The sequence below is a fragment of the Antrostomus carolinensis genome, unplaced genomic scaffold (assembly GCF_000700745.2).
Source record: "Antrostomus carolinensis isolate BGI_N321 unplaced genomic scaffold, ASM70074v2 scaffold12977, whole genome shotgun sequence".
In the NCBI taxonomy this organism is placed as follows: domain Eukaryota; kingdom Metazoa; phylum Chordata; class Aves; order Caprimulgiformes; family Caprimulgidae; genus Antrostomus; species Antrostomus carolinensis.
In genome coordinates, this window is record NW_010328121.1 from 7,110 (window position 1) to 18,388 (window position 11,279).

At 44.4% G+C, this 11,279-nt stretch overlaps 1 protein-coding gene across 1 annotated transcript in view; it reads left to right on the top strand.

Moving 5' to 3' along the window:
- LOC104528202 (enhancer of mRNA-decapping protein 4-like) overlaps nt 1–11,279 on the top strand; it is a gene marked incomplete at both ends in the record, with an annotated part of 14,398 nt that overhangs the window by 2,629 nt on the left and 490 nt on the right. Inside the window, 10 exons of the mRNA XM_010172135.1 lie at nt 1,205–1,394; nt 2,412–2,559; nt 3,094–3,198; nt 4,122–4,231; nt 4,753–4,836; nt 5,840–5,935; nt 7,007–7,109; nt 7,573–7,753; nt 10,205–10,277; nt 10,740–10,831. Coding sequence (XP_010170437.1) covers nt 1,205–1,394; nt 2,412–2,559; nt 3,094–3,198; nt 4,122–4,231; nt 4,753–4,836; nt 5,840–5,935; nt 7,007–7,109; nt 7,573–7,753; nt 10,205–10,277; nt 10,740–10,831 — 1,182 coding nt within the window. The remainder of the gene's footprint in view (nt 1–1,204; nt 1,395–2,411; nt 2,560–3,093; nt 3,199–4,121; nt 4,232–4,752; nt 4,837–5,839; nt 5,936–7,006; nt 7,110–7,572; nt 7,754–10,204; nt 10,278–10,739; nt 10,832–11,279) is intronic.

Sequence of the window (11,279 nt, forward strand, 5' to 3'; positions counted from 1 at the left end):
CTGGATAGTAAACTGATGTTCAGGTTGCACCTGTAATTAAACATTTCTGAAGTAAACAAGCTTCTCTGTAGCTGAGCACAGGAACAGCCCCGCAGTAATCTGAGCAGATAAATGTTTGCGATGGATTCACTTGCATAAATTTAGAGTTGAGTTTAAGGCTAAATTTAGAGGAGCCAAAGAGCAATACAGATGCAGTGTGTATCACAGTAGGAAGGGAGAGAAAAGCAGAAAAACACAGGGAAAGATTGTTTGACAACATACATGAAACAAATGAACACTTAGTCATCTGCAGTATCTCTTTCTGCTCTTTGGGGCTTCATCAGCTCTTCTCTTTCTTCTTAATTCTGCCACCCATCAGTTTGTCTGTCCTTTTATGAAATCTACTGCTCTGCTTCTGTGTTTTTCCCTATCTGAGGTTATTTTAGAGCAGCTTTAAAGTGTCTCCCCCTTTTTTAAAAGTATTCACGCTTGGGTGCAGTAGAATATGGAAAGCTGAGCAGCCTGCTAGGGCTGGTGTGGGCATCGAGAGGTGGAAGCACTACGGTCTCCATGAGGCTGCCTGCATTATAGTGGTGTTTGAAATGGGGGAGCTGGAAACATTGCTTGGTACGTGCACGCTCTAAAGCATGATCTTTTCAGTCATGCAAGCCAAAAAGTAGGGCTTTTTGCCAGGTGAGTGTCTGCTTTATCTGTTCCCCTTACAGAAGATGTATTTGAGCTACCTGCCTCTCAGTGACTCCTTTGCTCCAGTTACTGAAAATAAAATTGCAATTAAAATTAATTCACTCTCACTGGAGGTCAGTCTTGGAGGTTTGGTAGCTTTGTCATCAGCCTGGGTGAAAGATTTAGGCCTTGCATTTAATGAAGGCATCTTTCATGAGAATAATCGTGGGAATCACGAGAAGACAACTTCTGTTGCCTTTTATGTAGAGCAACTTAGAATTTGAGGTGCTCAAGAAATTGTAGGAGACAGGGGGAATTAAGCTGCCCCTTACAAGGCAGGCTGAGTTCTTGATGCTGCTGTTCCAAATTGTACCGAAAAGCACAGTGAATATTTATGTGTGTGCACTGGGTCTTGAAAGGGCTTGTTAACATGGTACCTGGTGATACTGGTGACAGCTGATGGCAGGGTGGGGGCTGGAAATGCTGATGGCTGGAAAACGGCGCAGATGAACCCTGACTTCTTCCTCTCTCTTCTCTGCAGCTGCCAGCAATGGCTCCGCTATGGTGCGGGTGTTGAGCGTCAGCACGGCTGAGCGGACCTTGCTGAAAGGATTCACAGGTGGCGTGGCAGACCTGGCTTTTGCTCATCTCAACTCCAACCAGCTGGCATGCCTGGATGAAGCTGGCAACCTTTTTGTCTGGCGCCTAGCCATGGATAAAGAAAAAATCCAGTATCTTGTCAAAAATATGCCTCAAATCAATCTTTGCATAATGGTTAAATATGAATGCAACCTCAAAACTGCAACTTTTTTCCCAGGCTTTCCAGAATATCAGTTTGCAGGGGGCAGGTCGATAGTTCTGCCCCTTCCAGAGTATCATATCAGTCAACCTCTGTCTTCTGTGTTCAGCGCAATCATCACTTAAGTCACATGTCACTTGAAATTCTAGGAGTGATGCCTCTGAGCTCCTTCTGGTTGAGGCAGAAGTCATCAGTGAGAAGTGTCAGTCTGTACTGGCTGTCTTTACACATGGACAGTGTCACCCTGACCATGTGGCAAAGCTTTTTCCTCACATTTGTCTGGTTCTGGCTCTTTTCCTCAGTTGCTTTTCTGGCAAAGAGGACGTAATACTTCCTTCCAAACCTGTCACCACTTTTCTTTTAGTGATCTTGAAATTTATTTTTAATGTTCAATTCATTACACTAAAAATCTTCTCCTGTTAATGGCCAGGAGTGACTGCTCGGTGCTTTTGGGAAGCGTGTCAGTCTGTGGGATGTGTCATGTTAGGTTTTGACTTCTTCATTTCGATGGTATACCGTCACGGGAGCGAAGGTGGTGGCAGTTGTTTGAGATCAGATCTGTAGGGGTGACCAGAGCGCTCAGCCTGGGGCAGTGTGGTAGCTTTCCTGTCTTTCTGTGGCAGCGTTGTTGCAGTGCTGGCTGAATCAATTTAGTAGCAGTCACATGGATTGCACATTCAGATCTGGCTCTGTGCTCCCGTTGTGCTTATCCTGTCCCTGTTTGCAGCCTGCACGAGAAAATGATGAGACTGTGTTCGCTTTTGTAACTTTAACTTCTGCCAGGGAAGAAACGGTAGCTTGCCACCTTGCAGAATCCTTTCATCTGATGTAAATGATCCCCAAAATCTTGAGGTTTAGTCATATTTACTGCAGGATTAAGCCTGAGGAGGTTATTGCTGAGTGTCTGTAGCACTGCCAGAATGTTACATGTCTTAACCGTGGTGATCAGAGAGGAGATCTTGGTTCACATCAAGCGACCTGACAATACCCCGTTGAACACCTCTCGAAGAATCATCTGGTGCCCTTTCATCCCAGATGATAATGAGGAGAGTGGTGAAGAGGGAAGTCAGACGTTGGCGTTGTTGCACGAGGACAGGGTAAGGAAACCGAAACCTCGCTTTTGAAACGTTGTCCCCTATTACCATTAGAGGAAGAGAATCCAGTGAAGGAAAGAGCTGGTGTAATTAGAGATGTAAAGGCACCTGTCTAGTCTGTGCTGGGGATCTTCCCATGATATGAGATGTGGGGATTTCTCTCTCCTGAGGAGAGGTCATGCTGGTCTTTGGGCCTCAGGAGGAAGGAAAGTGGTAACTTCTGCTCACCATCAAATAGCAGGACCACTAGAAACGATGTGGATGGTCCGAGACATCACTCATCTGCTCAGGCTGAGTCAGTTCCCAGGGAAGGGGGCTTGGTGAGCAGCAGCTATACCTGCCAAGAGCAGTTCCCTGTGCTTATGTATGTCTGGGTGCTAGAAAAGCATCTGATGGCCAAATTGCATGGAAATGGGAAGGTTTGTGCCATGTACTTGCTGTCGGGATGGTATATGAGGATAGAATATAAGAAATTCTCCACTGGGTCAGACCAGTAGTTGTAGAAATAAACCTGTGTGCCACGTGTTTGTTTTCCAGGCAGAGGTGTGGGATTTGGACATTATCCGGACGAACAACAGCTCCTGGCCAGTGGAAGTGCCTAACATCAAAGAGGGCTTCATCGTAGTGAAAGGCCACAGCACGGTACAAACCTGGTTTGTTTTCTTCACTGCCGTCACGTAGGTGATGGCTACAGATCACATAGCTGCTCTTGGGGTTATAGTGTCTCAGGAGCTGCAGTTCTTAGGACAGTTTGCTTTAAAAAGAGTTTCTTACCCTTCTGCACTATCATCCACAGCCTACTGGCTATGTACACACACTGTTGGTAAGTAACTTCTGTTGCAAGTGCCGAGGCGAATTTGTAGGAATTTGCTTTGAAAATGGCTCTTGTAAAAAGGCATCTGTATTTCCAAGGTCCCATTTGACAACCTGGGCTGTATTTCAGCTATTTTGTTACAGCTCCTGGTAAATGGAACACTTCACACTGCTGTGGTTGACTGCTAAATGAGAAGGGCAAAATTAAGCCTGATTTAATCTTTATTTTTCCATGATTCCCCTAATGAGTATTGTTACATCTGTGAGTACAGTGGACCAGGACTGCAGCTGAGTATCTAGTAGGTGATATTTTAAATATAAAAGAAACAACTGGAAAGACTCTGATTTCACTTCTTGAACAGGGTGATGACAAAGTAATTGTATCCCTCAGATGAAACAATAATGATTATGAAAAGCCAGAAGATCCCAAAACAAAATGAGCTGCGTTCCTAACATGAGTAACAGTGGGAACAGTGGCAGCACAATTCATTGCACTTAAATTTGCTGTCTGGAAAAGGTGATTGTTAGTTATAATTACCAAAAGAAGAAGAAGAAGAAGAAAAAAAAAATCCTGTCAGTTCTTCTGTGAAGGGTTAAACTGCCCAGTGACACATCTCTTAGAAATCACTTTGACCTCCTGTACTATTAGGCTGTTAGTCAAATTCCTGTTTGAAGAGAGTACTCTTTCTTCCTGTGAAATAAAAAAAGCTAAAAAATAACTTTTCTGTGTCTCTTTTCCCCTCTCTGTGTAGTGCCTGAGCGAGGGAGCACTTTCTCCAGATGGAACTGTGTTGGCCACAGCAAGCCATGATGGTTTTGTCAAATTCTGGCAGATCTACATTGAGGGGCAAGACGAGCCAAGGTAACTGGAAAATTAGAAAATGAAGGATCTGGGAACAGAAAGCACCATTTTCTCTGGGAGGATTTCCCTGTTACAGAATCACCTCCAATTCTCAGGACATTATAAAGCTATAGGATGAATTTGTTGCTGAATATCACGGAGTATCATACAAATTTTGTTGAACTTAGGGGGAAAAAGCAAAGAGCTGAGTCTGGAAGCAAGAGTTTTGTGCTTTGCACAGGCACAGGCTGTAGTCAAACTCTTTTGGGCTGTCCCTGTAAATGCAGAAAGAGCTGAGCTCTTCCTCCCAACGTTGACTGCTTTTATGTATTGTACCGTTGTTAACACACCAAAGCAACTGGCAATGTGGTTTTATTTATTGGTCCCAGTCTGTCTGCATGGGTTGTGATCTCCTTGTTTTATATAAGCCTGTAAACAGCTGCATGTTGATAACACTTGACTGCTGTCTTTGCTTTTTTTGAACACCACTGACCTCTTACTTTCCCTGTTTACCACTCCTGCACACATGGCTTCTTTCCTAGGTGTCTTCATGAGTGGAAACCCCATGATGGTAGACCTCTTTCCTGCCTGCTTTTCTGTGACAACCATAAAAAACAAGACCCAGAGTAAGTCCCCAATCCTGTACTTGGATTATCAAAGTTTGGTAGTGTCTTCTAAGTCTACTTTTTGAGGCTCCCTTGTATTAATCAATTAATAGCAAATGAGGAGACAAAACGTGGTTGGTATTTTACTTTTATCCAAGCAACAACTCCACCAGCGTTCCGTGACACACTTTACATATAATTTTAGTGAATATGGTACCTGTGAAATAATATAACCTATATTTTACATCTATCCAAGCAAGAACTCCACCAGTACTCAGTAAATGACACACATTACATATAATTCCAGTGAATATGGTACCTGTGAAATAAAATAACCTATGGCTCACTTGCTGAGAAGCCAAAGGTCCCCACTGAACCACATTGTCACTAACAGCACATGCATCAACAGGGAGAACAAAACTACTTGCCTGCTAAAATAAAAGGAAGCAAACATCTCTGGGAAGTGAAAAGGCAATTCTGCCAGGAAAGTCTCGGCATTTTTGCCAGGAGTACGGCTAAGATTGCTAGTAAATGCCAGGTACAGCGACATTGTCAAGTGCAGTGTCAGTACAACTGCATTGTACTTGTCAAAAAATAGCTTTGTGGCAGGAATAAGTCCTGTCCTCTTTGTAGTCAGTAACACTCTGGAGCACAGCCTAGAGTGACCTCAAATCTAGTGTCAATTCCCTGAAAGCAATGTAAATTCTAAATTGATGGGTCCTTTTGGAATTGTGGTATGGTCAGTTTTAACTGGATTGTTGTCCTCCAAATTTCTACTGCAATTGATTAAAAAGTAACTGTTTTGTATTTAATTTTTATTCTTTCTTCAGTCAGTTGTGGCCTTAAGGCTCTTGGGAGCTATGAGAGCTATAGTGATTTCTAATCTGCTTCAGAGGCAGAGATTTTCTGGGAACTTTAACACACAGTTGGGCTCTGGGCAGCTTGTGAGGAACTTTGCTGTGAAATAACCTTATGGGAAGGGCCAGATCTTCTTTAAAAGAACTTGATTCTGTTGTCCCTGCAGGGTTCCCTTCTGGAGATTTCTCATCACAGGAGCAGATCAGAATAGAGAATTGAAGATGTGGTGCACTGTGTCTTGGACCTGTCTGCAAACTGTCCGGTAGGTGTGGATGTGCCAACTCCTCTGAGGGCTTGGATTTACTTTGATGAGCAGTGGATTGTAACAAAGGTCCCAATTTCCAGGTATTCTCATTTTGCAAAGGTGATCCTTGATCTCCAGTGGAGTCTACTCTAGCTCTAGTTAGAGCCTCCTCCTTTGCCAGCCTCACCTGTCTGTTGGAAGCTGTCAGGGCTGTGGCAGACTCTCAGGTCAAGCTTTGGCAGGGCTGGGGAGGTTGGTCATTTTACGCAATCTTCTTGGTGTTACCAAGACCTGTTGTCTTCGCTTTCATCTGTGGAGCATAGACATACCTGTAGCATGAGGAGAGGCATTCCAAAATTGCACGCCCTGAGTGCTTTCTTCTGTAAAAATACTAGCTATTCAATAACCAATCCATGATTTTTTCCTACTATAGCTTTTTCTGATTTAAATAACAAGAAGCTGCTATGTTGACAGAGCTTGAGAAATTATACAAGGCTTATTTTCCAGTCCAGAAGGTCAAATTCTGCTTTAGTCCATCCCTTTGCTCAGCTTATGTTCCCTGTTTTTACTTTTCTGATGGTGGATTGTGGCCTCTCTGATCCCATACGCGCTTAAAGCCATTTCTGAATTGCCCTCTAAAGTGAGAAGAATATGGCATACAGCTGAGTGCTGCTTTTTCAGCCTCGTACTACAGAAGGTCCAAAACCTATAGAAAGGTTATTTTGGTTTGGTGGTTTTCTAGTTTTAAATCTGTAGCATTGGCTCTTGTCCTCCTATGAATGTGCAGCATGTTAGGTAACAGCAAACTGTTGTCTTTCATTAAGTATTCAGAATCCATAACTAGATCCTATTGTCATATCATCTCCCTGATGTGATATCATCTCCCTTCTGGTCTCTCAGCTGAAGTCAGCACTGATTTCTGCATCCATGTTTTTATTCTGGTGGGTGGTTGCACTGTCATATGGCTGTAAACTCATGAAGATATTTTTTATTTTTTAACTAATGCATTTTCATAGCAGTTGTTCTGGTTGTGCTGATCTACTTTGCTTTCTGCACCCCCTCCACCCTACCTCTTGTTTGTCAATATAGCTTTTCTCCTGACATCTTCAGCTCCATGAGTATTCTTCCCAGCCTCAAAGTTTGCTTGGACCTCTCCGCTGAATATCTGATACTGAGCGATGTGCAGAGAAAAGTAAGTGGTTCATCTTGTTGCTGGCTGTGTGGGTATTGGCAACAGAAGGAGAAATGGGCATCTCTGTGGCTGATTCTGCTGCCTAGGTCTGGGATTTGGACATTAATAATTAAAAATGCGGAGGTTGGCCTCAGCTATTTCATCATAAGATGACAAATGGTAATAATTCAGCTGATTAATCTTGAGGAGCCTTAAGGATAACTTCTTGCCCTAAAGTGAGGCTCTCATTTTGAGGAGCCTGTGTCTGGCACAGTAGGATTGAGTTCCTGATCAACATTGGTTCAGACAGGATTGTGCTTATTGTGATTCCCTTGGGTGTTTGGTTTGAAATTTAGATGTCCCAGACTTTATTCCTCATGTTATTCCCATTGTTCCAAATCTCGTTCAGGTGCTGCGTAACCCACACACACATAGACATGGTCTGCTCTGAAAGCACAGTGATTTACTGTTTCTCATTTTCCAGGTCTTGTATGTGATGGAGCTAATGCAGAACCAAGAGGAGGGCAAAGCTTACTTCAGCTCCATCTCCGAGTTCCTCCTTACCCACCCTGTGCTGAGCTTTGGCATCCAGGCAGTGAGCCGCTGTCGGTTGAGGCACACCGAAGTGCTCCCGGCAGAAGAGGAGAATGACAACCTGAGTGTAGGTAGGTGACGAAGAGGATTTGGCTGCTGTGAGATCAGGATTTATTTCCTGGCTGGTTCTGGCCTTCTTATGAAAGGCTGGCTCTCTTCTTCTCTTAGTCTGTGTGAAATACATCCTGTGCAGCTACAGTACTTTGGGGAAACAGAGTAGAGTTGGTTACAAGGGAGCTCTGGAGGGCTCTGGACCTGCTTGAAGCAGGACGATTGCTTGTGGCAGATCAGGTCACCATAGCTTCATCTAGTTGCATGTTGAAGGCCCCCAAACATGACACTTCTGTCACTGCTCTGGTGCCCTGTCCCAGGGCTGCAGCCCTTCCTAAAGTAAATATTTTTAATATTGAACCTCCCAACCCAGACTGTAGCCATTGCACCTTACCACATGGAAACTCCACTGCAGTGTTTCTGTTATTAAAAAACATCTCAGGACTGTGGGGGATGAAGCGACTGCAAGTGATGTTTTGGTTAATGTCATAAGCACCCAAGCCTTGTAATCAAGGTGGGTTTAGTTTTATTTGCAAGGACAAAGTCAATAAAGCAAAAGCCCAGCGCTGGGTGCTTGACCCAAGTCAGAGGCACACCGGGAAAGAGACGTTATCCCTTTATATACATTTAGGATTGCATCAGTCACATACATATTCATTTTAAGGTTGGGTTATTATAATTAGTTTTTAAAAGGGGCAGGGTTATCCTAATTACTTTGGAGGGACTTATTAAGATAAAATCTTATCTTCGTGCACATGCACTACTGCCCGGTGGTCGTGGGAAAGGTCCTTGGCAGGAAGGCCCACGGTCTTCTTCAGAGTGACCTCCTCACTCCTGATGAAGGGGTTATCTGACCTCCAGACCACCGGTTTGGTTCTCTCCAGATGGTGGGTGCAGTGGTGTTCATATCTCCAGTTCCTCACCCTTCCCCCTTTTGTTCCCCCCATATCTCCCCAGTTCCTCAGCTTCCCCCCTTTGTTCACCCAGGATTGGTCATTTCAGTCCTCTTCATCAAATTCCCCAGATGTCAGCAAAAAAAGAATTATTATGGCGAAAGCCAACACCACTCTCCCCCATCTCTCACTGTTAAGGTACAAGATCAGCTGCTCGGCATCTGACCTCTGGTGCTTTTGCGATCACATAGTGTCATTGTCCCCAGCAGAACGTGGGGACAACCTCCTCAGGCAGCGGAGGGTGCCTCTCCCTCCAGCACAGTTTGATGCAGACCCACAGGAGCAGAAGTGTTCCTGGAGGAACTGCCAGGGTGTATTTCTGTGACTGCTGGTCTGAGTAAACTCTGTGTAATTAAACAGCAGAGGTGTGAGCACATGGTCTGAGAAACCAGTTGGTTGCTTCTGAATTGTGCTGCTAAGTTGTGACAGATGTGAGGACAGGACGCTGTCTGGGTTGAGGGAAAGGGTGAGGTTCTTCTCCATTGTGCCTGGAAGGTGTATTCCCAAACCGCAAAGCTTCTTGCAACAGAAATGAACAAGGAACTCTCTTTTAGAGGAGAGTCTTCTGAGAAACATGTGAGATACGTTCTTCTGGCTGTTACTACAGTATGATAGTGAACCCTGTGGGGAACTGTCTGTGCAGGCGTTCCTTGATTGCTCCCTCTGTTCAACTCTTGGCTTGCTCCTGTCTGTTAGTAAAATTTGGAAAGAAACTTTGAACAACCTCAACCTTTCCTGTTAACCAGATTCCTGGACTGTCAGTACAGCTGTATGATGTGCTTCCCTCTGCCTGTTGTACATAATAGTTAATTCATCTTGTTGACAATATTTGTGGCGTGTTGCTCTGAAATGTAGAAGTAAAAATAAGTGATACATGTAGTGAGTCAGGAGCAGAGGGGGACTGAAACTTCAGGTCCCTCTTTGGTGCTCACATGATTAGGCCAATTTGCAGAGGAATGCCAGTTTATTTAGGTTTTTTTAATGAGGAGTTAGGTTTGGCATTTCCACTGAATCTCCTTAGCTCTTTAGCAGTGAAACTGATGCAGGTGTGGGGTGAATGTTGTCAGCGCTGGCTGATGGGAATTTCTTGCAGACTCTTCATAACTGTAGTTGTTTATAGCCAGGAAGGATGGTTGAGCCCTAGTCTGAACATCTGTACAAGATAAACTATTGTGTCTCTTAAAATATACCCAACCAGTCCCTTCAACAGCCAGAACAAATCACTGGCACTTCCAGACCTCAGCTTCTTCCTCTTTACCCTTTTTTTTTTCCTTTTTTTTTCCTTCCTTGGGGCTTATTTGGCTGGATTAGAGCAAAATTGATTGCTTTCACATTGAAAAGTCACTGGAGTGGAGGATGTACTTTCCCTTAGCAGGGTGAATCCACCTCTGAAGTGGAGAGGCGATGAAGCTGTATCGTGCTGGTTCTCTGCTGTTGGTCCATCTGCTATGATGTTTTTCTAGTACTTTGTCTGCATTTTCCATCCAACTTTGTATTTTACTCTTGTCTCACTTCCAGAAGGTGCTCAGGGAGCTGGGGCTGTCGAATCAGCAGCAGGCGTGCTGATAAAACTCTTCTGTGTGCACACCAAGTGAGTATGCGTAGCAGCTACCATGAGCAGCTGCGTGTGGTTCTCCTAATCTTGCAGTGACCTACAGAAATTTAATTTACAATTCCTTTTGCTCATAATAAAAACCACTTGGACCCATAGCAGCTTCTAGCTGTGGTGTGTTCAGTGTGGCCTTACCAGGAAGCAGCCCTACACGGTGCTGAGGCGAGCTAGTCTTTTTGTCACCATGAGTACGTAGCGACTTAGGGGTTGTGCTCATGTGTAAGTGCTGGGAAACGTCTCTTGAATACCCTGGATGCCAGAACTGGGTGACACAGCTGAATGAGGATCAGCTTCTGCTCTTGTGTCACTGGCAGAAAACACTGAAGCGTATTCCAAGGGAATCACTTCCATGAAGAGAAATCTTCTAAGCCTTAGACTTCTCTTGCTGATTCATAAACTAATCAGAGATGCCTGTTTTTGTTTTGTTTTGGTTTTTTTTAGGGCCCTACAGGATGTGCAGATTAGATTCCAGCCTCTCCATAGCCCTGACATGAGTGTGTCCATGCCTTCCCATGGCTCTCATGAAGAATTTGGTGAGCATTTGTGTTAAATCAACCTTCAGTGTTGCTCAGCCTTTAAAGATTGTTGGTGGGGGGCAGCAGGAGGGCAGCTTTGGATGTCTTGGTAGTAGAGTGGTGTCATTGCCTAAAGGGTTCTGAATATGGATGAGCTGTGAAGGGTGCCCCTTGTTTAGAGCCCGGTGTGCATATGGAGCATGGGGACACGTTGGGCTAGGAGAGCTAATGCTTTGTGCACTCTTGAGTTCACCTTTCTAGCTGATGAGTTAATGGTTGGACTGGATGATCTTAGAGGACTTTTCCAACCTTAATGATTCTGTGATTTTGCGATTTGTCACTTGTGTAGAAACTTGACCTTTGTCTCTTGTCAGGTGGAAGAGATTACAGTGACACCAGAGCTTTGGGAGCAGGAGGGGCTGGGCTGTGTGTAGCACGCCCTTCCAGTTCATTCACCATTCAGGGA